This window comes from Schistocerca gregaria, chromosome 1 (assembly GCF_023897955.1).
Source record: "Schistocerca gregaria isolate iqSchGreg1 chromosome 1, iqSchGreg1.2, whole genome shotgun sequence".
NCBI classification, from domain to species: Eukaryota; Metazoa; Arthropoda; class Insecta; order Orthoptera; family Acrididae; genus Schistocerca; species Schistocerca gregaria.
In genome coordinates this window covers 241,428,269-241,455,418 of record NC_064920.1, presented here as the reverse complement: position 1 = coordinate 241,455,418, position 27,150 = coordinate 241,428,269, and the positions used below count along the sequence as shown (strand labels likewise).

At 42.7% G+C, this 27,150-nt stretch overlaps 1 protein-coding gene across 1 annotated transcript in view; it reads right to left on the bottom strand.

Annotated features, from left to right (window-relative positions):
• LOC126338929 (putative carbonic anhydrase 3) overlaps positions 1-10,177 on the bottom strand; it is a 406,570-nt gene extending 396,393 nt beyond the window's left edge. Inside the window, exon 1 of the mRNA XM_050001590.1 lies at positions 9,873-10,177. Coding sequence (XP_049857547.1) covers positions 9,873-9,987 — 115 coding nt within the window. The 5' untranslated portion in view covers positions 9,988-10,177. The remainder of the gene's footprint in view (positions 1-9,872) is intronic.
• Between the last annotated feature and the right edge of the window lie 16,973 nt (positions 10,178-27,150).

The window sequence follows — 27,150 nt, the reverse complement described above, 5'->3', positions numbered from 1 at the left end:
GCGCTGAGCTTCGGCTCAGTGAATACGCCGTGCAGCTCGTCAAGTGAATCGCCGCTCCTCGCCTTCAGAAGGCAGGCGGTTAGGCGCTTGCTCCACAGTAGTAAGCGCGCTTTGTGCAGTACGCCGCTGTATTGTTTTGTGCCAACTGACCGCTGGTATCGTTATTGTCGGACAGTGGTTAGCAAACTTTCTGATACCACCGCCCCTGAGTGCAGCAAATTTTAGCTAGTGCCGATCATCATTAGCGCTTAACTAAAATTTAGAATGAAAATCAGTTTTCTCTTAACATTCCTGTTTTCCAGTCTACATTTACATCTGGATGATTATTCTGCAATTCACAATTAAGTGCTTGGCAGGCTGTTCATCGAGTTACCTTTAACCTAGTTCTCTACCGTTCACTCTCGAACAGAGCGCAGGAAAAACGAACACTAAAATCTTTTCGTGCGAGCTCTGATTTCACTTCCTTTCTTATGATGATCATTTCTCCCTATCTAGTGGGCGCCAAAAAAATATTTTCACTCTCTGAGGAGGAAACTGGTGACTGAAATTTCATGAGGTCTTGGCACAGGGAAAAACGCCTTTGTAATGACTGCCACTCTAATTCGTGTGTCATATCCGTGACACTCTCTCCCCTATTTCGCGAGAATAGAAAACGAGCTGCCCTACTTTGAACTTTTTCTGTCCTCCGTCAATCCTATCTGAAGCGGATCCCACACCGTAAAACAACACTCTAGATGATGGCGGACAAGCGTAGTGTAAGCTGTCTTTTTACTAGACCTGTTACAATTTTACAAGTGATCTGCCAATATATAACAGTATTTAGTTTGCTTTCCTCACAGCATTATCTACGTGATCGTTACAATTTCAGATATTCGTAATTGTAATCTCTACGCTTTTAGTTGAGTTTACACCCTTTGTATTTGTGTGATTTATCGTGTAACTGAAATTTGGCGGATTCCTTTTGGTCCTCAAGTGGATGACTTCACATTTTTCGTCATTTAGAGTCAACTGCCACATTTTGCACCATACAGATATCTCGTCTAGATCATTTTGCAACTCGATTTGACGATCTTATGACTTTAAATGACGGTAAATGACAGCATCATCTGCAAACAATCTAAGAGTACTGCTCAGATTGTCTCCTAAATCGTTTAGATAGATCATAAATAATAGAGGGCTTATAAAACTTCCGTCAGGAACGTCAGATATTATTTCTGTTTCCCTCGAGGACTTTCCGTCTATTATTACGAAGTATAAATGATATTTAGTTTTTGTAGATGTTTTATTAAACCACGAACTAAAGAGTCAATCAGACTTTTGGTACTTCTTATTTATAACAACCCTTATGATTTTATTGAACGATACAGCAATTTTCAACGCATCGCATATGCTACATACAACCTATTCATAGAAAACCAAGCTCACTATTCACAGTGGAGGTACACATTTGTTACAAAATTTTCTTCCTCTGCATCACCCCACTCCATAGCATCACTTGCTGTACCCACACCCTGCACAGCCAAGTTAGAAACCAAGTAAAAATGCGTACACTATTCTTGCTTGATTGCTGGATTCCTTACATCTTTACATCCGAACTGCCAGAAATTGGAAGATTACAGTCTGCCAATGCTTTCTGACTGTTTCGTTTATAGATTCGTTTTACAAGCTGTTACTTCTACCACACTATGTCACGCGTTAATGCTAGTATTTGAAAAAAAAAGTTGCGCCTGCAACTACTGAAAAGGCTGCTGGCCCTCTTCAGGAACCACACGTTTGTCTGGCCTCTCAACAGATACCCCTCCGTTGTGGTTGCACCTACGGTACGGCTATCTGTATCGCTGAGGCACGCAAGCCTCCCCACCAACGGCAAGGTCCATGGTTCATGGGGGGGGGGGGGTTATTTAAGTTATCAGTATTAAATTCTTACAAAATAGTGATAATAGCAATGATCTCTTAAAAATAATTTAGTTTCGTGGTTAAAACACAAAAGAAAACTTTTGTTTTACCCCTCAGAAAATCTCATTTCACCCCAATCGGTAATTATCCATAGGTTGGGAACGACAGTTGTAGAGTGTAGTGAAGGTGTTCTGTATGTGTCTGACGTTGGAGGAAACACTGCGGAAGTTCACAGGTGCCATAAAGTGGTATGGTCGCAACAATTACACTGTTCCATATCTGACTATGCAAACTAATTTTAAAAAAATCTAAAATTTATAATGAAATGTAGAGATTATAAATATGACTAATTTTTAACGTCTTGACCCCAAATGGAAAAAGGGATAGGTATGCACTTGAAATAATGTTAATTAATCTTTAACAAGGTATTTATACATCAATAACCCGTACATTCCACTGCAGTTCTTTCCGTGCTAAGTGATGACAACAATTACAATTTTGGCCGTTAAACTAGAGAACACAGACATTCCCGTTCTCCAGTACTACTGACGAAGTATTCTGATAGACCATTTCGAATAGTTTCCACAGCATGTGACCATCTGACTTAACCTACACAGTTTCCATATCTTCAAAACCATCGCGCTGCACTGTATCTTCAGCTTTTACTCTGCCACAAACGCGAAAAACTTGTGGAGAAGGCTGCAAGATGCCGTCTCTTAACACGAAGGAGACATTGAAGAGTTGGTGAAAAATACAATCCTTTTGGATAATAATCCAAATGTATATTCAGCATGACGTCTGGCTTTATACAGACTATAATTAACCCAATCGCATCAAATGACGAGGTGTATTCGCAGAAGAGAACGAAGTATATGGCAGTGTACAAAATGTGGTGTTGCTCTATACTGAGAAGACTGCTTTGGTGTCTTCCACACCCAAGAATCATGCTTGCTGATGTGTAAAACAATCGAACTAGTTTATACAAGGTGTTCGAAAATTCCCGTCACAATCTTCTAGGACTTGTACAGAGAAGTGTGTGTGTACACAATATATCGAATAGGAACCCATGTCCGTAAACGTACTTTTCCGTTCTGCGATGAGATCAGTTCGGATGTGTAACGCGTCCACGTTTGCTGACGGAAAGAAAAAATTCTCAGGATTTCTGGTCCTGGTAGGCAACAGAGTAGACACTACTTCTTGTGGGGTCGTATGAGACCCCTGTAGAGACCGATGAAGATCTGCTGGACACCAGGTGCGAGAGAGAGTGTGTACCTGAACCTGTTTCGTAGGTGCTATGTCTGTAACAACGTTGGTGGTCACCACATAGAGACGTTGTTGTTGCATCAGTAGTGTTCTGCACGTACAATTTGCTCGGTTAAATGTTAATACAGTAGAACTTGCTCAAATAGGCACGTGTATAATTCAGAAATCTGCCCAAACCGTACAACTATTTCAGTCCCGATGCATTCAGTGCACTTTTATATGCTGATTTTTTATATAAAGTGGAACTACTTCATAATTCATTGTATAATGTGGAAAAGAGCTTATACTGTACTACTGCATTACAGTTCAATATTTATCCACGACTCTAGAAGGACGTTACTCTTAACACCTCTGTTAAGCGGCGCAAAACCAAGAAAAAGATGTCCAGCGGCGCAAAACCAAGAAAAAGATGTCCAACGAAGCGCGGCATTGCTGGTGTGGACCTAAAACCGCGCCGCTCTGTGTAACAACGAACAAGTTACGCGCTGTGTCGGTACAGTGCATCAAAGCCTGCCCGGTTAGCCGTGCGGGAAGGGGTGGGTTCCACTGGGGGCCGAACCGCACAATAACCCTGGGTTCGGTGTGGACTGCTGTAGCCTGTTGTGGGGTTGTGAACCACCGAGGGCTACGGCGGGGACGAAGCCATTCCGTCGTTTCTAGGTCCCCAGTTCCATACAATACAATACATCACAGGAAACGGTTCGTTCGTCAGCGCTCTGTTTGTCGGCTTCCTCGTTTTACTCATTATTGATGCACGCCTACGCATACAGGAACATTGTTGAGCATCTACCAACACTCTGCTGCAATGTGCGCAGTAAAAGAGTTGGATATTGTTCCGTTAAACAATGGTCATTATTTTCTGCCAGTTTCAGTTGGCTCATTAAGAGATAGAATAACATGATGTCGAACAAACTGTATGTGTCGTTAACATTCAACGAAAAGTTTAGTGTAATCGAGGTGAGTGAGAACGGCAATCTCTCCGTGTGCGAAATTGTGTTGCGTTTCAAATGCAGTAAAACACAAATTTATGAGACTTTAAGAAACAAGGATAAGATTCGGGACCAATGAATGAAAGGGAACGGGCAGATGAAAAGAAGACAGGAAATGAAGAAATTAACGAAATAGTGTGGGAATGGTTCGCAAGTGTGCGAGCAAAAAACTTATCTTTATCTGGATCAATATTGCAGGACTAAGGCTCTGAGAGCTGCTAAGGAGCTTGGAATTACGGAGTTTAAGGCACCCACAGGATGGTGACAGTTTCAAAGCTAGGCACAACATTGTGTGGAAAGAAGTGTGGAGAAGCTAAGGATGTGCAGGAAAGTGTAGCAACAGAATGGAAGACAACGTTTTCCAACTTAATTGTGAATTATTACCCGAAAGACGTGTTCAGTGTCGATGAAACGGGACTGTTTTATCGCGCGCTGCCTTCAAAATCGCTAGAAATTCCGAGGTGAAAAGTGCACAGGTGGAAAAAGAGTCCAAGGAAAGACTCAATGTACTAAGACTCAATGTACTGCTGTGTGGAAATACGTAAGGTGAAATGGAAAAGCCACTGGTGATTGGAAAGGCGGCAAAATCGCGTTATTTCAAAAACATAGACTTCAGCAAACCTCCAGCCACATGGCGAAGCAATAAAAAGACGTGGATGGTGAGCGGTGTTACGGAAGAATCGCTGGGCTCTTTTAGTGCCAAAATGAAAAAATGGAAACCGTCAAGTTCTCCTTTTCCTAGACAACGCAATCTGCCACCCGAAAGTAATGATATAAAACGTGAAATTGGCTTGGTTTCCTACAGGGTCAACCAGCCTCACACAACCCATGGACCAGGGGATTATTTACACATTCAGGTGTCATTATAGGCGATTACTGATGCAATCTCTTATTCTTAATGTTGAAGAAGCCGAAAGCGCGTTTGCTCTAGCACGATCAGTTTCTGTCCTGGGTGCAGTAAATTGGATTGGCTTGGCAGTAAAGGAAATAAAACTCGAAACAACAAAGCTTCAAGAATGCGAGGTTTGAGGTTCAAGAACAAGGCATTTCTGTGGCCATGGAAGTTCAAGAAAATGCAGCAGCAGTAGCTCTAATTAATGAAAATGCGAAACATTTCATGTAGCGCACATGATTACATTCGATGTGATAACTTTCTGTCAGTTCACTCCACTTTCACTTCAGCAACAGATTTAATAGAAATCCGGAACACAGATGATGAAGAAGAAACAAAGGAAGAAGAAGGGGAGTAACATACTCCTTAAGAAGCCATTGCATGCATAAACGATGTTATGCAATTTTCAGCACACACAAATTCTCCCAAATTGTTGGAACTATTGATGAAGCACAAAATTGCCCATAAAAAATTTAAAAATTTAAAAACGTTTCCCTCCTTAATATGTGGCAATGCAAAGCAAAGAAACATGGGAATAATATGTACGTACATACAATAATATCCGAATTTAAAGGTCGAGTAAAAATATAGAAATGCCGTGTTCTTTAACAATTAGTGTAATAGTCCAGTATTCTGTTGTCCAATATACAGTAAATGAACATCTACTGTGCTGGAGTGAAGGTACGTAAATACAATATATGCATAATTAAAAATTTTTATTGTACTTTTGTGCGTGATACCTGACAAAATTTACGTAGCCCAGTGAGTTTTGTGTAATCCGGAAACTTGTCCAATTTGGAAAATTAATTTAGTCCCAGACGATTACAAATGCGCTTAAGTGATAAATAGATGCATCGTTATGTTTCCTTCCGAATTGTTACCTACAACTGTACTGCGTCAAGTCTAATCCAATTCCTCAAGCAGAAGCGGATAAGTTAAACATCCGAGTAATGTCGCAATGTCTGTAAGAACGTTGGTGGTCGCCACAAAGAGCCGTAGTTGTGATGCATCAATAGTGTTCTGTACGTACAGTGTACTCAGTTCTTTTTTGTTTTGGATTTCGAGCGTATAATTATAATAAAGAACAACATGTTATTTCATATATTTAATAACATAAAATACATATAGTACATTGTACAAAACATAGATTTACGGGGTTAGAAGCTGAACATGTTTTAGATTAGCACTGTTGGATTCTGAAACTGAGCAGTTGTTTGCTAGAATTCGCAGTTTTGTATGTAGGAACCCGTTAAGGTTTCGTTGTAATTCTATTTAATTGGCCTGTTTTTACATTTGTTGTGAGCACTGAATAATCTTTCTGCCTCAGTATTTGAGGATGAAACTGCTAGTAAAAGTTAAATGACCACCTTGCAGGCTTCGTAACTTAAATCCAAAACATTTAAGATGGCATTTTTTTTATTTCTTCCTCACCTTCAACCCCAAACTTCTTGGCCTTGATGAGAGCTTGACGTCTCCTGTGAATGGAGTCTGCTTTTTGCATGTTGTTGATTGTCACCAGAAAATAAAAATGGATAAACGCGTCTATCACAGACTTTCTCCAGATCCCGTCCCACTTGAGGACAGCCGGAAGACAAACACGAAAACATTTTCCCTCTCGGCTCCCCACACCACGAGCGGCACATCTTCACTTCACAAGTCCCGGTGTAATCGGTCAACTTTTCGTGCGACTACTGTAAGTTTAATACGAGTAAGTTCTGACGATGGAGTAAGTTCTGACGATGCTCTAAGAACGGCAATATTATAAGTAATACAGAGAGCTAAAATTAGACAGATTACATTGAATAGGAGTCCGAGGGAATCCTTTGTTATAAATAATAGGATTACCACCTTAAGATCGATGTTATCCCAATTTTCCGTAAATCCCTGTCAAAATAACATAGCTCTAAACCACATACAATCTAAGACGTTTCACTCTAAAAGAAAATAGGATTACCACCTTAAGTTCGATTTTATCCCAATTTTCCCTAAATCCCTGTCAAAATAACATAGCTCTAAACCACATGCAATCTAAGACGTTTCACCCTAAAAGAAAGAATGAAATCCCTAAAACTGGAAACACCTATTCCAGCTAGCACATTCGGAACTTGGGCTCTGTGCTAGAGAGGCGATTTTCGGTGAAACAAACGGTTTTCTGTTATATGGGACCGGCCGTTTGAGGCCGAGCGGTTCTAGGCGCTTCAGTCTGGCACCGCGTGACCGCTACGGTCGCAGGTTCGAATCCTGCCTCGGGCATGGATGTGTGTGATGTCCTTAGGTTGGTTAGGTTTAAATAGCTCTAAGTTCTAGGGGACTGATGACCTCAGATGTTAAGCCCATAGTGCTCAGAGCCATTAGAACCATTTTTTGTTATGTGGGTGTTTTTCAACGCCTGTTTAACCATACTATCAAAACCACTCAAAATAACCGTTTCTGAAGTAACTGATTTTCTGCTTTTCATTCCTTTTATTTCCTGTAATAATCTTAGAAATCAAACAGAGATTGAACATTTTTTCTCCCCAGTTTCTGGATACATAAAATCAAAACGAAAATTAAATGGGTAAATAAAAAAAACTTAGTCCGTTCATCGTTTGCTGCTTTTCTCGAAAAGATGGAATTGAATATTACAAAAAATCACCAGTTTCTCCTACTGATTCTAATTCTTTGAAACATTTCTCAAAAATAATGTTGTGATCGGGGATAATACCACTATTTGAATGTTACGCATTGTCAGTGCGAAAAGGGTGAACACTGACGTTTAAGTATATTTTTCGTGTTAATTTCTCCGTTTTCAAGGACAAGAAACAGATACAGGCATGTTATGTGGGCAAATGCAGCACATCAGCTGCTTTCTATTTTTATTGTAAACTATGATTGAATGGTTACGTTTTGCGTTTTCTCCTTATATTATGTCGCAAGCTTGTGGTGGCTGCTCCCATTTTCAATCTTTAAAAGCAAATGGAACACTGTACTCGCAGTACATCATTGATATCGCACTTCGTAAAATACTTGCAGACTACGGATGGTGCCATTCCGTAATACAACTGACGTCCGCCGACGATAATGAGAAGCCGGCCAGAGTGGCCGAGCGGTTCGAGGCGCTACAGTCTGGAACCGCGCGACCGCTACGGTTGCAGGTCCGAATGCTGAATGCTGCCTCGGGCATTGATGTGTGTATTGTTCTTAGGCTAGTAAGGTTTAAGTAGTTCTAAGTTCTAGAGGACTGACGACCTCAGATGTTAAGTCCCATAGTGCTCAGAGCCATTTGAATCTTTTTTTTTTTCCAATGAGAAACTACTATATAGACCATATGGGGCAAGTCTTGCAGTCTGCCTGTACACGCGTACGATCTAATAGGCCACGCCACAGGTAACGTCAGTTTCTCAGCAGTGCTGTACCAATTGTTACGGTATGTGTTTGTTGCTCGTTTCTGTCGGCATAGTTGCGGTCAATTGGGGTAACTTTGTGGCCATATTCCCATCTTTTGAAAATACTGGACACCAAATAAGTAAGGGAGCATAATAGACATTGAAACATTTTACATCTACAGTTACTGAGTCCTTGTGAAAGTGAAAATGTGCACTAAAATAAAAAATGTCGTGTGACGAGGGCCTCCCTTCGGGTAGACCGCTCGCTTGGTGCAAATATTTCGATTTGACGCCACTTCGGTGACTTGCGCGTCGATGGGGATGAAATGATGATGATTAGGACAACACAACACCCAGTCCCAGCGGGAATCGAACCTGGGCGCTTAAAACTGACAGTCAGACGCGCTGATCACTCAGCTACCAGGGGCGGACAAAATGTGCATTAACCATGCCCTATTGAACTAAAATTACCATTTTAGTGCTGGTAGAAAGTTACACAGTAATTTTAGACTAGTCTAAAAATATACTACTTTTTCGTGTATCTAATGCTCTGGGTAAATTTCGATCATGCCAGTAGGAAATCAGGCGTTGTTAAGAAGTAAAAACAAACAGGTTTGCTTTGATATATCAACATTTTGTTATATCTCTGGCATCGGTCAACTTACATCACTGTCGCCGAAGCGCTCTTTGCAGCCAATGCAATTAAAGCAATATTACAAGCCAGAGAGCTTGAAAGAGGGTGGAACGACAAACGAAATACTGACTAGAGATAAAAGTGTTATATTTCGTACAAATTAATACACGTAGGCGGAGCAGAAGCCATTTGAAACAAAAATTGTAAGTGGTACAAAGATACCCCTACTGAAAAAAATTCCCCGATTGACTGGATTAAAACAGCACTCATCACTACTCCCATTTTCTATAATAAAGGAGTACTCTAAAGCAATGCAAATTTTACGAATAAGAATTAGCCGTTCTTTAAAAAAAGTTTAATTGAAAATGAAGAATTGTAGCACGCTGCTGAGGCTAGTTGATATTCCGGTTTTCCTACACGGTTATTCGAAAAAAAAGTCACCTACGAGGCCAAACAAATACCGAAAAATATCAGCTATTCAGAACTAGAATACCGCTATCTGTTTTAACCGGTCGGTTTTTCCCCATCCCCACTCTGTGCGCCGTAGCGCGACTGCAGGAAGAGGCTCATTCCATGCTGATGCACGGCCTCCAGCGTGTTTGTGCGGCTACGGCCAGCACCTGCAGTGTGCACTACGAGGGGCAGGACTAGCTGCCCCAGATTACTGTGCCCCATTATACGACTCTTGCCTGCGTTGTTCGGTGCCCTGCTCCCCGCTATACGCCCGTCGCAACTCTGCTGCACAGTCGGAATTCTGATAATCAGTGTGGTCGTTATCCGGGCGAGAAGTTGTCAAAGAGCTTTAGGGTGAAGAAAGAGGAAGGCGGCGGTACCTGCGGTGGGGTGGGCGCAGCAGAGCACGGCGAGGGCGAAGACGACGGCGACCCCGAGTGCGGAGCGCGCGGCCGTGCGGCGCGGCGAGGGCTTGCGCAGCGGAGGGGCGTCCATGGCTGCGCGCGGGCCGCTGTTGACTGCTGGCGGGTGACTGGCGGCGGCCGCCTGCCCGCCGCCTGGGGAAGCCGCGGCGGCCACCAGCGCCGCGGGATGCTGCGCCCAGCGCCGCGGCTAAAGATAACAGGCGCGCGCCCCGCCTTGGCTTCGAGCACCGGCCGGTCCTCTCTGCTGCTCACCTCGTAATCCCCATACATCGTACTACACATACAGTCCCTCCTCTTTCCCAGACTGAACACTGGTCGACAACAATGAATCCTTTTTAATAGTTACGAGAACAATGTACCCAGGTGCTCCAAGACGAATTTTGGCGTTCGAAGGCTTTGTACGAGGGTTGCCCAGAAAGTAATGCACCGCATTGTTTTTCTTTTCCAAAAACAATGGCGCCAAAAAAAACGTTACGTATGTGTTATTTGAAGTCTCCTGAGAGAGAGCGCCTAGTTCCCGTCACTTCTGACAGATAGCGCAGCTGCAGGACAGTTTGAAAATAGCGTGTGTAGGTGATGTAAGTTACACTACTCGCCATTAAAATTGCTACACCAAGAAGAAATGCAGCTCATATACGGGTATTCATTGGACAAATATATTATACTTGAACTGAGATGTGATTACAATTTCACGCAATTTGGGTGCATAGATATTGAGAAATCAGTACCCAGAACAACCACCTCTGGCCGTAATAACGGCCTTGATACGCCTGGGCAATGAGTCAAACAGAACTTGGGTGGCGTGTACAGGTACAGCTGCCTATGCAGCTTCAACACGATACCACAGTTCATCGAGAGTAGTGACTGGCGTATTGTGATGAGCCAGTTGCTCGGCCACCGTTGACCAGACGTTTTCAGTTAGTGAGAGATCTAGAGAATGTGCTGACCAGGGCAGCAGTCGAAAATTTTCTGTATCCAGAAAGACCCGCACAGGACCTGCAACATGCGGTCGTGAATTATCCTGCTGAAATGTAAGGATCGAATGAAGGGTAGGGCCACGAGTCGTAACACATCTGAAATGTAGCGTCCACTGTTCAAACTGCCGTCAATGAGAATAAGAGCTGACGTGTAACCAATGGCACCCCATACCGTCACGCCGGGTGATACGCCAGTATGGCGATGACGAATATACGCTTACACTGTGCGTCACCGCGATGTCGCCAAACACGGATGCGACCATCATGATGCTGTAAACAGAACTTGGATTCATCCGAAGAAATGACGTTTTTCCATTCGTGTACCCAGGTGCGTCGTTGAGTACACCATCGCAGGCCCTCCTGTCTGTGATTCACCGTCAAGTGTAACCGCTGCCATGGTCTCCGAGCTGATAGTCCATGCTGCAGCAAACGTCGTCGAACTGTTCGTGCAGATGGTTGTTGTCTTGCAAACGTCCCAATCTGTTGACTCAGGGATCGAGACGTGGCTGCACGATCCGTTACAGCCGTGCGGACAAGATGCCTGTCATCTCGACTGCTAGTGACACGAGGCCGTTGGGATCCAGCACGGCGTTCCGTATTAACCTCCTGAACCCGCAGATTCCATATTCTGCTAACAGTCATTGGATCTCGACCAACGCGAGCAGCAATGTCGCGATACGATAAACCGCAATCGCGATAGGCTACAATCCGACCTTTACGAAAGTCGGAAACGTGATGGTACGCTCTTCTCCTCCTTACACGAGGCATCACAACAACGTTTCACCAGGCAACGCCGGTCAACTGCTGTTTGTGTATGAGAAATCGGTTGAAAACTTTCCTTATGTAAGCACGTTGTAGGTGTCGCCACCGGCGCCAACCTTGTGCGAATGCTCTGAAAAGCTAATCATTTGCATATCACAGCATCTTCTTCCTGTCGGTTAAATGTCGCGTCTGTAGCCCGTCATCGTCGTGGTGTAGCAATTTTAATGGCCAGTAGTGTATTATTTAAAGTCTCCTGAGTGAGTGCGCCAAATTCCCGTCAGTTCTGGCAGAAAACGCAGCTACAGGACAGTTTGAAAATGGCATTTGTAGGTGATGTAAGATACAAGCAACGTGCAGTCACTGAATTTCTCACTGCAGAGAAAGAAACTATGGGGAATATTCACAAACGCTTGTGCGATGTGTATGGAGCATCTGTTGTCGACAGAAGTACAGTTAGTCGCGGGGAACGGAGGGTGAGGTTATCAGAAGGCGGTTCGGCGGAGATCCACGATTTGCAGTGGTTTAGGGCAATTCGATGTAACGGTTTGTGTTTGGCAAATGCCATTATTTGTAGTGCCAACAATGAAGTATGGACGAAGTGGTACGGTGCGGAGGGGATTTTCGTGGGTAGAGTGCGATCCCACCATTACACTTAAGAAAACGCTAAATGCTGATGATGTGAATACATTTTGCTGCATTGTGTAATGCGTAGAGTAGAGGAACAAATGGTTCAAATGAGTCTAAGCTCTATGGGACAACATCTGAGGTCATCAGTGGCTTAGACTTAGAACTACTTAAACCTAACTAACCTAAGGACATCACACACATCCATGCCCGTGGCAGGTTTCGAAACTGCGACCGTATCAGCAGCGAGCTTCCGGGATGAAGCGCATAGAACCGCTCTGCCACAGTGACCGGCAGTAGAGGAACAGTTCGGAGCGATGATAGTTCGTATCAGCATGACAATAAGAGGCGTCTGTGATGCAATGGTTTCTGGACAACAAATGTTAGTGAAATGTACTGGTCTGCCCAGATACCCGAACTGAACTGAGTGGAAAATGTTTGGGATGATGTAGAAAATAGACAACGCTCAGCATCCCAGCGTCCAACATGACTACCTTCGGCTGTTTGAAGAAGAATGGGCTGGCATTTCTCCACAGATATTCTGACACATCACTAAAAGTGTCCCCAACAGAGTTGAAACATAAAGCTGAAGATTGGACACACCCATATTAATGTCTACTAATAGGTGTGATCGGGTAGTGTATAGGATACATTTGGCAAAATGACATGCACTCGCAACAATACTCCCGAATGCAAACAAAAAAATCTGTCAGTACACAAAAAAATCAAAGAAATGTGTTACACAAGAGTAAAGCAAAATTGGAGAACCATATCTAAAAATATTTCCTTCACGATTTTCTGGGATACTTTGGCTGAAGGATGTCGCTTCGTACGGACCAGCAATAGACGGCCAACATTTCAATATTCCATTTTCTTTCACAAGCTTTTCCGTTCGAGAAATGTCCTGTTGGATATGTTCGTCACTATTGGTTCCATTCAAGAAATGTAGTTTAAGTAACATGTTACTTTCCCTCCAGATGATCATTCAAGAAATGTAATTTAAGGAACATGTTATTCCATTAAGTTGGTATTATCTCTGTAGTTCATGTACAATGTCGCGAAATTTCTCTGCCCCAGAAGCGTGCGGTGCTCCGCCCTTCTGGTCTGTCTGCAAATAGAGGGCACCCTTTCGCCCACCGCGGCACTAGGATGGAGATGGTGGCAAGTCCATCGCCGCAGCCAGCATTTACCACTGGGAGTGTTCCCCGGTGCTCATGGGGTAGCAGGCTGAAGTGACGCAGGACTGTCTTGAGGACACTGGAACGATTAAATACCCCCGCTTCTATCCAGGACTGAACCCGGTACTTTGAGGGCCCGAGTTCAGCACTCTACCAACATGACCCCCACGGATGCTCTCTGCCTTGTAGTTGCCTAAACAGTTTTGCATACCCTTGTGAAATCCAGAGATCTCATTCTTTCAACACCAATCAATAAATGAAGGAATTGTTCATCTGACATTAATTCCTTACTTCACTGTCTGCAACAGTTCCTGCCTCTATTTTTGCTTCACTGATTGGTTCAAATGGTTCTGAGCATTATGGGACTTAACTTCTGAGGTCATCAGTCCCATAGAACCTAGAACTACTTAAACCTAACTAACCTAAGGACATCACACACATCCATGCCCGAGGCAGGATTCGAACCTGCGACCGAAGCGGTAGCGCGGTTCCAGACTGTAGCGCCTAGAACCGCTCGGCCACCTCGGCCGGCGCTTCACTGATCCTTCGAAACTTATCTTATAAGCAATTAAATCCAGGTAGAGTTCTCTAAATTGCATTCTTAAAGGTTTTGAGACGATCCATCTTAATGTGCAGTGGAGGTAGGTACACAATTCTGGAACCAACAGAAGGAGTCCAGAATGAGATTTTCACTCTGCAGCGGAGTGTGCGCTGATATGAAACTTTCTGGCAGATTAAAACTGTGCCCCCGACCGAGACTCGAACTCAGGACCTTTGCCTTTCGCGGGCAAGTGCTCTACCATCTGAGCTACTGAAGCACGACTCACGCTCCGTCCTCACAGCTTTACTTCTCCCAGTATCTCGTCTCCTACCTTCCAAACTTTACAGAAGCTCTCCTACGAAACTTGCAGAACTAGCACTCCTGAAAGAAAGGATATTGCGGAGACATGGATTAGCCACAGCCTGGGGGATGTTTCCAGAATGAGATTTTCACTCTGCGTGAGTCGTGCTTCGGTATCTCAGATGGTAGAGCACTTGCCCGCGAAAGGCAAAGGTCCCGAGTTCGAGTCTCGGTCGGGCACACAGTTTTAATCTGCCATGAAGTTTCATATCAGCGCACACTCCGCTGCAGAGTGAAAATCTCATTCTGGAAACATCCCCCAGGCTGTGGCTAAGCCATGTCTCCGCAGTATCCTTTCTTTCAGGAGTGCTAGTTCTGCAAGTTTTGCAGGAGAGCTTCTGTAAAGTTTGGAAGGTAGGAGACGAGATACTGGCACAAGTAAAGCTGTGAGGACCGGGCGTGAGTCGTGCTTCGGAAGCTCAGATGGTCAGCCGGCACGGTAGCTCAGCGTGTTCGGTCAGAGGGTTACGTGCCCTCTATAACAAAAAAACTGAGTTAATCGATCATCAACGAACTTAAAACGGATGTCTTACGACGTCCGCTCCGAGCAGACACAAGGAACAAAAGCGAACAAAACGAGATCCTTTAAAAAAAAATGATGGTAGAGCACTTGCCCGCGAAAGGCAAAGGTCCTGAGTTCGAGTCTCTGTCGGGCACACAGTTTTAATCTGCCAGGAAGTTTCAACAAAAGGAATGTTCACCAAATCGTTCTGTCCAAACGCGGAGCATGCCAATCAGGGCATAGTGACTGTTTCTGTCTCGGACGTCCCGTATGCACAGAGAGTAGCAATTCTTTGTTTAGGGGAGCTGATGTTGAGAAGAATTGCAAGTACCCTCAGTTCCTCACAAGTAGCCTTTTCTTTTCCTTATACTAGATAGGCGTGAGAAGCAGTTTGAAGTTCTCTGTGTGTTCGTCAGATGAAGTAATTGAGAAACCGGAACACAAGGATCATTTCCTTATTGCGGAAAAGTACTGTACTGCTTTCAGACAAACTTTTCTGGAATCTATGTGGAAAAGTAAGGTACTGCTTTCAGACTAACTTTTCTGGAATCTATGGACAAACGCCGCACTTTTGGTGTCTTGCACTGAAATCATGGCCAAAAGTCTCTACAATGGACTCGATATCATTACCAAAAAGATCGAAATCTCCTTGAAAAACTTATTAAAAAAACGGATAAGTGGAACCCGCGCTCACAGGATTCCGTACAAAATTATGTATATAGACAACAATAATAATAATTTCGTGTAGCCGAATAGCCTGGTGCAGGTGTTTCTATTAGAAGCCACTTCGGCAACTTGCGCGTCCCTAACTTACCCCAGTTATCCAACCCTATTTCTGTCCTCTTTGAGAGTTAATGGCTGGGTTAAAACGAAAACCGACAAATCCGTGGACCGACCGAGATTCCATTCCGCGACGTACACATAAATTCCACAATTCCAGAACTCAAAACAGAACAATTTTTCTCTCGAAAAAACGTTTCAGAACAAGGAAAAAAATAAAAACAAAAACTATCTATTATCTTTACGATTAAAGGACAAGGTACAACATATTTGCAAATAAAGCACGATAACGTGGAAGTCTCTGCCACTTCCAACCGGCGTTCACCGTATGATGGCGAAAAACACGGGCGTGGGGATCGTTCTCACATCCGACTACATTGGAACGTAGAGTCCGAGGGGCCATACCAACGAAGAGTCTTCGTCAGAGGGAAACGGAAAAGTCGGACAGAGAAGAAGTTCAACCGACAAAGCAGCTTCTGCTGATCGAGTAAGGAAAGCCAACTGGCGGTGAATTCAGTGCCATTATTTCCGTCTGCAAGAGACAAGCCTGTGTAGTAATGCATCAGATCGATGAAGTGTGTTGCAAAGACCAGTCGGATGAAGACTAAAGCGCTGGAGGCATTCTATGATCAGGATCAGATTATGAGTGATCCTATACTACGATGAGGTGACTTCCATCTGGGGGACAGGAAGACGAACGTGCAACCACTCTGTTTCCCAGGATATCAGTGACGCGGCGATTTCAACAGGGGAGAGGGGTTATTGTACACCTCAACGGGAGAGCAAAGATCTGGCAGTAAGATGTGTCACTGATAAAACGACGGCTTCCAAAAATCTTGTTATGATATAAAATTCTCAAAAATTCGTATACATGCTGTAATTCAGAATTGATCCGGCCACCATCTGTAGTGGAAGACACGAAAATAACGAGATGTAATGGATTGAATACCTCGAGTACCTGTTACGGCGTTAAACGACGTATAAACAACACTGAAATCTTTACTTTGATATCGGGAAGTCTCAACCCTCCAAGCGGACGGGGCCTTGCCACTACTTCATACCGGAATCGAAAAATATGACTTTCCCATAGGAAGCAATCGGATAACTGCTTCAATTTGCACGTCGTCATCGCGGGGAGCGGGAGTACCTGTGCAACTCAATACATTTTACTGAAAATGTAGGAATCAAGCATCCGTCACTAGAGATGGGCAAAGTCGTTCATCCTTGGGAACTGGTTCACTGGTGATTTCTCTTTTTTGGGAAACGTTCATTTTTACTCGTTCACCGTTCATTGTGCTTGGTATGTGCTTCTAATGAAGCACTGAAAATTAGTAGCATAGGTGATTGAAGATGGAAGGCGCCAAAAGGGGGCAGTTGGCTCGCCCTTGGAGAACAGAGTTTTTATTCATAACAGAATTCTCACACACTTGTAATTTTCGTGATTCTGCAAAACACCTCGTTTAGCCAACTGTAGCGTTATATGGCTGATCGCAGTGAAATAATATAAGGTGGCGCACGATAAACCGGCCCCGAGTACAAACTGCTCGCCAATTACGCACGATTTGTTGACCGCTACGAGCAGAATAAGTAAACATGTAATAAGTAGGCAGTGTAGAAATAACAAATAAGCTAATGCAAACAACCTCGAAACAATAGATGACGATTGGTAAGCAACAATGAGCAGTATAGTACTCGGGGCCGATTTTTCGTGCGCCACCCTGTACCAATGCAATAACATTGTGGGAGTTATCAATTCTCTTTACAAAATGTGACGCCATACACTCGATTACGGAGCACGGGCTTCATTCGGTTGTAAGTCGGTCTGCCTTCCATAACAATGAACATGCTTTCACCTTGGGTCAAAAGAAGATGAAAAATGGACACTCGTGTGTGCAGTGCCGACGTCCTTTGCACGCGTAATAACAAAAAATCTTGCCTTTTTACAAGTATTTCTTCTGCTCTTTATCGAAATAGTAAAGTAAGCTGATGCGCTGTTTTGTTGCCTGAAAAGATGTATGTATTACCTACCATGTAATTTTTATGTAATTTATGTAATTATAAAATACATTTTAATTACCGATCTACATCTACATCCACATCCATACTCCGCAAGCCACCTGACGGAGTGTGGCGGAGGATACCTTAGTACCTCTATCGGTTCTCCCTTCTATTGCAGTCTCGTATTGTTCGTGGAAAGGATTGTCGGTATGCCTATGTGTGGGCTCTAATCTCTCTGATTTTATCCTCAGGGTCTCTTCGCGAGATATACGTAGAAAGGAGCAATATACTGCTTGACTCCTCGGTGAAGGTATGTTCTCGAAACTTTAACAAAAGCCCGTACCGAGCTACTGAGCGTCTCTCCTGCAAAGTCTTCCACTGGAGTTTATCTATCATCTCCGTAATGCTTTCTGCGATTACTAAATGATCCTATAACGAAGTGCGCTGCTCTCCGTTGGATCTTTTCTATCTCTTCTATCAACCCTATCTGGTACGGATCCCACACTGTTGGGCAGTATTAAAGCAGTGAGCGAACAAGTGTACTGTAACCTACTTCCTTTGTTTTCGGATTGCATTTCCTTAGGATTCTTCCAATGAATCTGTCTGGCATCTGCTTTACCGACGATCAACTTTATATGATCATTCCATTTTAAATCACTCCTAATCCTTATTCCCAGATTTTATGGAATTAACTGCTTCCAGTTGCTGACTTGCTATATTGTAGCTAAATGATAAGGGATCTTTCTGAATAGAATACGGAAAGAATCAGAAGTTCAGAGTTCAAAAAAGGTTGAAACAGATCTAGAATGGACGTGCGAAGCGAACGAAACGAACAACTCGATACTGAACTAACTATGAGCAGTCGGCAGTGGAACTGTGACGAGTGGCCACGTGAAGGAGGACGACGCCGGCCGAGCGAGACCCAGACCGAGACAGGCTGGAACGAGACGGCCGACGTGCCGTTCGGGAACGAGACCAACCGTTTTCGGTTCCCGGGAACTATAAGTAGAAAGCCGCAACCGAAGTGGATTATGACAGACCGTTCCTTATAATTCGTTCCTCGCTCGTTCCGTTCATCTTGGTGAACCGTTCCTTTGGACCCGTCAGTTCGCGAACGACCCATCTATATCCGTCACCTCTCGCCAGTTGACTGCAGCCATTTTCATCGGACAGTGATACACGATAAACCCCAAACGATTTGTGTTAGCAACCACCGTTGCTCATGGAATAACAACTTGATAAAACAGAGAGTGTTTCCGTTCATTAATCCAGAGGGTAAACAAAAGGAATCCAGTATGTCATTGACCAAGGCTTGGACATCAGTATAACGTAGCAATACCATAACATCATCCACGTACGCTCGTTCCGAGAAGGTTCCTCCCAATATCTTGAGCAGCAATACGGCGAAGCAGAGGTCTTAGGGACAACACAAAAGCAACATGAAAAAGGGGCTCTCCTGCAGTAAGTCCCATCGAATTGTAGTCTGGATAATAAATTACCCATTCGCCATGACAGACGCTTGAATACCAGTAAAAAGATTGAATAATACTTGGCACGCAATGTGATTGAAACTGGTCGCCTCGAACACCTGCATCAAGAAACGGTGACTGACCCAGTCAAATACCTTATTAAAATCAATAAAAGGTAAGGCTCTAGAGACAGAAGTAGCTGCAGCCACCGGGGCGACATTCTGGTATTCCACTACACAAGTCAGGATCGTGAGCCCAGTCACACAGCTTTCATGAATTGCCATAAATTTCTCAAGCAATATCGACAAACGGCCCGCGCAACAGTTTTGTAATAGAAATTAAGGAGTGTGATCGGAAGGAATTAATCAGTGTCTGGACGTCCGGTTGTCTTCGGAATTTGAAAGATTTTATTAACCTTGAAAAGGACAGGAATCAACACCCCCCCCCCCCCTCTTTCCCGTAAAATCTCGTTTACCAGTGACGTGATAGTATCACCTATAAGAGGCCAAAAACATTAATAAAATTCCTTAGGAATAAAGTCAAATCCCGGCGATTTTTGCGATGGTGAGCCAAGAATAAGGCCATGTATATCAACTCGGGTGAAGTCAGCTACAAATTCGCAATTCAGCGCAGGAGTACCCTGCAATCCAGGAGAGGAGTAAATGTATCAGGGAAAATCATATCAGGAGAACGGCGTCATAAATGTCTTTAAAGTAATTATAGGTAGCCCTGGGAATGTCACGTTGGGAGGTCAGTACGTGACCATCAGTTTGAGTGAGGGGCGCGATACACCCTGTTTTCCAGTGCGCCCGCAACCGGATAAGATGATATAAAAACTAAATTCCACACGAACAGGCCAGGAAGGCCCAACGGTACCGACCGGCCGCCGTGTCATCCTCACACACAGGCCTTACTGGATGCGGAAAGGAGGGGCATGTGGTCAGCACACTGCTCTCCTGACCGTATGTCAGTTTCCGAGACCAGAGCCGCTACTTCTCAATCAAGTAACTCCTCAGTTTGTCTCACAAGTGCTGAGTGCACACCGCTTGCCAACAGCGCTCGGCAGGCCGCATGGTCGCCCATCCACGTTCTAGCCCAGCCATACAGCGCTTAACTTCGATGTTATGATGGATGATATAAGGACGTCATTCATCCTGTGGGAATGAGCGGGCTATTGATCGCACCATGAGTGCTTACATTTGTTTCGTCTTTAACTGAACAAGCTTCGCTTTACCATGGCGAACATCCATAATCCGTAAGGGAGTTTGTCTGGCATCTCCATAAAGTTATGTGAGACGGAGTAATAAAATTCCTGGGTCTGCAAGAGATCCTTCGCCCTCTCAATGCCGTAACTTTTTAACGCTTAACGGACCAGGAGTTTTGCATGCCTTCTCCATCATTCCATAACAGTGCAAGCTACGGGTCCAAATTTCGTGAACGACAATCTCGAGGAAAGGGTCCTTCAACAGAGATGTCCTCAACATTCAGGGGACGCGATACAGTCTTGTTGGCTGCGGCACATCATTTATGGTTACAGCTACGGCATAGTGATTAGTGAAACAAGTGGGCATCACGTCTACTGCTAACAGCTGTCCACATAATGAATCAGAAAAATAAAAACGATCGCGTCTGTTGCTGAAAGTAGCTGTTAAATGTATATACATGACGAGAATGGGATACTGACATATCCTTGGATTGCGTATTTGCGAAGAGCACATTAATTCATCTAGTACTTTAGTTTAAAACTTTAAAAACTGGGGGTCTGATCCATAGGACGCAAAAAACAATTCAATTCTCGGCATAACGGAAGTTTCTGCGGAGTTTTAGGAAATTGATAAACCATATCCTCTTTCTAAAATGCGCTCGATCTGTGGAAATGTCAAATCCTGAAGAGGCAAAACGAAAAGAATTAAAGGTCACAAACGTTCAGCATATCCTTCGGCCGTTATCAAGACCGCTAGACCACCTGGTCCGACGTAGCTATACGGAGGTATTTTTAAAAATGAAAACACCGCCGTTTGACTCTACTGTTATTTATTTAATTGCAACCCAGGTTTCGGCCTTTTATGTCATTTTCAAGTGATTGAGTTTATGTCATTAACATAAAAGGCCGAATCCTGGGTCGTAATTAAACAAATAACAATACAGTCAAATGGCGGTGTGTCCATTTAAAAATTATTGTACGACTATTGCTCTGCAACATCAAAAACTGTTTATATACAGCTAGTTCATCTGAAGGTTTCGGTGAGTGATCTTGCGATTATCAAAATGTGTGACATACCTGTGTATGGCCGTGTCTCTTGATTGCATTGACTTAGAAGCTTAATTCCTTACACCGCCAAGGGATAGTAGATATTTTTTAATCCATCTTCTGACTGAGTTGATGCGGCCCTCCACGAATCTCTTTCCTGTGCCAACCTATTCACCTCAAAGTAGCACTTGCAGCATACATCCTAAATTATTTGCTGGATGAATTGCAATGTCTGTCTTCGGCTACAGTTTTTACCCTCTACAGGTCCCTCTAACACCATGGAAGTTATTCCCTGATGTTTTAACAAATGTGCTATCATCCTGTTTCTTCTCCTTTTCAGTGTTTTGCATACCTTCCCTTCGTTGCCGGTTCTCCGAAGAACCCCATCATTCGTTACTTTATCAGTCCACTTAATTTTCAACATTCTTCTGTAGCACAACATCTCAAATGCTTCGATTCTCTTCTGTTTCTGTTTTCCCACAGTCCATGTATCGCTACCATACTTTGCCGTGCTCCAAGCGAACATTTTCAGAAATTTCTCCCTCAAATTGAGGCTTATGTTTGATAATAGAAGGCTTCTCTTGGCCAGGAATGCCCTTTTTCTAGTGATAGTGTGCTTTTTCTCTCCTCCTTGTCTCTTCCGTCATCGGTGATTTTGCTACCTATGTAGCACAATTCCTTAGCTTCACCTACTTCGTGATCACTAATTCTGACGTTAAGTTCCTCAGTAATCTCATTTCTGCTATTTCTCATTACTTTCGTCTTTCTTCAGTTTACTCTCAAACTATATTCTGTACTCATTCCATTCAATCCTGTAAATTTCTTTCACTTTCAGCGATGAAAGCAATGCCATCAGCAAATCTTATCATTGACATTCTTTCACCTTTCACCTTGAGTTTTAATCCCGTTCTTAAATCTTTTACGTTTATTTCCGTCATTCCTTGTTCGTTCTAATCCGAGCACTTCGTTCACTGTCCCTCACTCTTGTTGTTTCCTCTTGGTTTTCCGTCATACTATACATCACCTGTCTTTCGAACGCATTTTCCAGGTCGACTTTTTTTCTGCCTGGCTTCCATTGTCAACCGCAACATCGGTATTGCCTCTCTGGTGCCTTTACTTTTCCTAAAGCCAAACTGATCGTCATCTAACAAGTTCTCAATTTTCTTTTCCGTTCTTCTGAATACTATTCTTATCAGCAACTTGGATTCCTGAAATTTTAAGCTGACTGTGAAATAATTATCGCACTTGTCGACTCTTGCAATTTTCAGAATTGTGTGGATGATATTTCTCCTTAAGTCTGATGATATACCGCGGGCCTCATACATTCCACACACCAGCGTGAATAGTCATTGTGTTGCTAATTCCAAAATGATTTTAGAAACTCCGATGGAATGTTACCTGTCCCTTCTGTTTTACTTGATGCTAGATCTTCCAAAGCTCTTTTCAATTCTGATTCTAATACTGGATTCCCTATCTTCTCCCAGTTAACTCCTGTTTCTTCTTCTATGACGTCATCAGACAAGTTCTCCGCCACATAGAGGCCTTCAGTGTTCTCTTTCTGCCTATCCGCATGCTGAGTCAGTCCTTCCGACAGTCACTTCTTTTTCAATTTCTTCACATTTTTCAAGCAGCTGTTTCTCCCACACTTCCCACTTGTTTCATACCTAAGTGACTTGTATTTTTGTATTCTTTAATTTCCCTGACCATTTATGTACTCCCTTTTTTCCTCGTTCAACTGAAGTATTTCTTCTGTTACCCATGGTTTCATCGCAATTGGTTTCCTTGTACCTATGTTTTTCTTTTCAACTTCTGTGATTGCACTTTTTTTTAGCTATCCATTCCTCTTCAATGAAATGAGTACTGAGCTAATCATTGTCGCAGTATCAGTATCTATAGCCTCAGAGAACTTTAAGGGTACCTTCTCATTCCTTACAAGGGATACTCCCCATTGCAACCCCCTCAGATTTAGTGGTAAGGTGGCTCAGTGGATAGCCTGTCAAAAACTGAACACAGATCAAACATGAAAAAAGAAGGTGATGTACTGAACTGTGGAAAGAAAGGAAAATATAAACAGTGAACGGTCCAAGAACAAGAAGTGCAATAAATAGTCAACTTGAAACAGCGACGTCTTTGTGGATTAGTGGTCATGGTGAAGTGGGCGACTCATGTTCAAAACACCCTCGTGCCACTTTTTTCCCCACAACATCATGAACTATTCGTCTGGTCATTGAAACGTTTGTTCTCTTTCTGTAGTCTTGGCAATTGTCGTACTGTGCATTGTGTAACACCTACAGCGCCTCTCGGCGTTGAAAAAACAAAAATAGCTCCCAAATTAGCTCCCATGTCCTTAAAATATCAATTCACAAAATGACTCAAGTCCCTCCATAAATAGTAATTACGAAAAATAAATAAAAAACAAATAGAGGGAAATCTCTAGTATAGAAAGGAAAAGAAAAGAAAAGGAAAATATAACTATAAATTTGAGAAACATGGGAAAAACAGTAGAAAATATTAAAATATTAGTTATTCCAATATGTAAGAAAATCAATATTATAGTCATAGAACGTGGGTCTGGGACACCAAAGATAGTGTTTATTAAAGTATAAATAGCTATACGTTGTAATTACGATACTCCAGTCTCTAGTCTGTTCTATTTCGGAAGTTATTTAGGACGTACAGCTTTAGAGAACAAGAATTAGGACTTTATTAAACGGAGATCAAGAATAAATCGTGACGAGATTGTTTTTGAGGATTGTCAATTCAAGACTTTAATTTGGACATTTATCAGATTAGATAAACGGGAAGGTGAATAGTTCGTGTGAATATTTAAACGCTTTATTCGATTGAGAATTTTAACCGGATTCGGACTTCGAATTCTGACAGTGGGAAACTTTAACTTCACACGACTAGTGATCATAGTTAATGACAGTTTGCGGATATTAAATAGAAATAACTTATTTACCGAAAGTGACGGGATAATATCTAACATCTCTGATGCTAGACCGCTACGGTCGCAGGTTCGAACCCTGCCTCGGGCATGGATGTGTGTGATGTCCTGAGGTTAGTTAGATTTAAGTAGTTCTAAGTTCTAGGGGACTGATGACCACAGATGTTAAGTCCCATAGTGCTCAGAGTCATTTGAAGCCATCTCTGATGCTAGTGGGAATCCTACTTAGACATCTAATTAAAGAACTTCTTTGTATGAGATGGTATGAGTGAACCTATTTATCAATAATTCTTGTCAATAAACTGACGTTGTTAATTTGAAATATAATACAAGTCTTGAACATTAATTTAGCTTAGATTAATAAACGTTTACGTGATCTATGTCAAGAACAAACTAGCGATTCGTAACTAAAACAATTGAACGAAAGGTTAAAGTATCGTCGTCTGTAAATATTGGTAGTAAAGCTACTAAAGATTTTTTCTCTCAGAGTTGGGAAGACTATACGTGTAGTGACCCACGTTTAACATTGGCTTTTAAAAGTAATCAAACTGATACTTAGACGGGACAATATTAAATAAAAGTAAAATCCTTCAATGACAGTCAATGTGTAAAAAATAAAATCAGACTTTCACCTATTAGACGAAAAAGCGAAAACAGAAAAAGGGCTGCTACAATTGGTCATAGAATATGAGTCATGTGGTAAGAATACGTTAGCGTCCCAAGTAATCGTGATGAATAGTGAGAGCGGGCGAGATATACATAGACGTCTCACAAAAATGAAAACAACAAGTAAACGGGTGTGAACTGTGTTACAACCAAGTAATTCAAGAGTCAAAAATTCCAAAACGGAACGCAACTGCAAAAACGTTGACAGAGCACGGAGAAACTGTGTGACTGTGAGAGAAACTTACGTTCATTATATCAGGTCATGACGTCCAGTCTTACACATTTCCTTTTTCTGACGGACACACGTCCAGATCGTCCGCTCTCAAAATTCTGCCACCTCTTTCCCCACATCCACCACTCCTGGCGGCTCACCTCCAACAGCACAACGCTACGCGCTGTTCACATCCAACTGCCCAACACTACAATAGCAAATATTCCAACAATGCAAACCCGCCACAGACTGCACACAGCACAGTCAGTGATTTTCATACAGAGCGCTACATGGCGTTACCAATATCACTGACTGTGCTGTTTATGTAGGCTGTTTAGGAAAGAAAAAAGAATTGGCACCCTGGAGGTCTGAACACGGCTCGCCTACTTTGTGGTCCACCACCGTGACCACTTTGATCACGACGCAGTTGCTCCCTCAGTTTGCTCTTTGCACTTCCTTTCCTTGGCCCGTTCACTGTTTCTAATTTGCCCTTTTTTCACAGTTCAATACACGTTCTTCCTGTTTTCATGCTTCAGCTGTGTTCAGTTTTTGACTTGCTATTCACTGGGCTCTCTTACCACTAAATCTGAGGGATGGTGCTCTGGGGAGTTTCCCCTTTAGTATTTTCGTACCCCTTCCTCTTTGAGCACTGATTCTTCCTGATTAGTCTCTTGAACTTCAGCCTACTCTTCATCACCACTGAATTGTGAACTGATTCATTGTATGCCTCTGGTTACACATTACAATCCAATGTCTAATTTCGGAATCTCTGCCTGATCATGATGTAATCTAACTGAAAACTTCCAGCATCTCTCCGCTTTTTGCAAGTATACTTCCTCTTCTTTTGATTCTAGGACGGAGTATTCGCTATTACTAGCTGAAATTTATTGCAGAACACTGTCTTTCTCATTCCTACCATCCAGCCCATATTCTCCTATAATCCTTTCTTCTACTCCTTCCCCTACAACTGCATTTCAAACTCCATGACTACTGGATTCTTATTTACTTGTAGGTGTTAAATTACTTGTTCAGTATCCTCATATATTTTCTCTGTTTCTTCATATTCTGCTTGTAACGTCGGCACGCACAAGTATACCTGAACTATTGTTGTTAGTGTTGGTTTACTGTCAGTTCTGATCAGAACGATCATGTTACTGAACTGTTCACAGCAAATCACTCTCTGCCCTACCTCCTTGTTCATAATGAATCCTACACCTGTTATACCATTTTCTGCTGCTGTTGATATTACCCTACACTCATCAGACCAAAAATCTTTGTCTTCTTTCGATTCCCTTTCACTGACCTTATTATTTGACACAAATTTCAACTTGATACCTATACCAATTCATGAGAAAAAAGTGGTCTTAACAGATGGAAGACCGATAGACGAACAACAAGCGGTAAAAAATTCTTTAGTGATATAATTACAAATTAACAATTTTCGGACTTTTTCCTTTATTTGAACTGTGAAACCTTGCTTCGTATCAAATTTCATGCTTCTAGGCCAATACGAAGTACCCTATAGGTTTTCATGAGTGAATCTGTATGAAAATATGACATATATGGCTGTATCTCTTGACTGCAGTGAATTGGAACCTTAAATTATTTACACTGCCAAGGAACTGTAGGCCTTACAACAGTACTGTCCAATCCAACAAGTCGAATCCTGGGCTGACGTTTTTTTTATACAGAAAGAATGCACTGAAAGAAACATGTCAAAATCTTAGCTGCTAAGGCACGCAGCAAGTATTTTTTCTAAAAAATGTTGATGTCTGCAGAAATCCTAGCTCGCAAGATGGCTGGAGCAATGTACAGGGTGGCTATAATTAAAGCTAAACTTTCAAAACGCTGTAAAAATAACACCACTGGTCAGAATGACGTCAAATTGCAACGGAATGTTATCGGAAAAGGGGGAAAACGTATGGCAGAAGAAAAAAATAGTGTGAAAATTGATCAATAGATTGCCC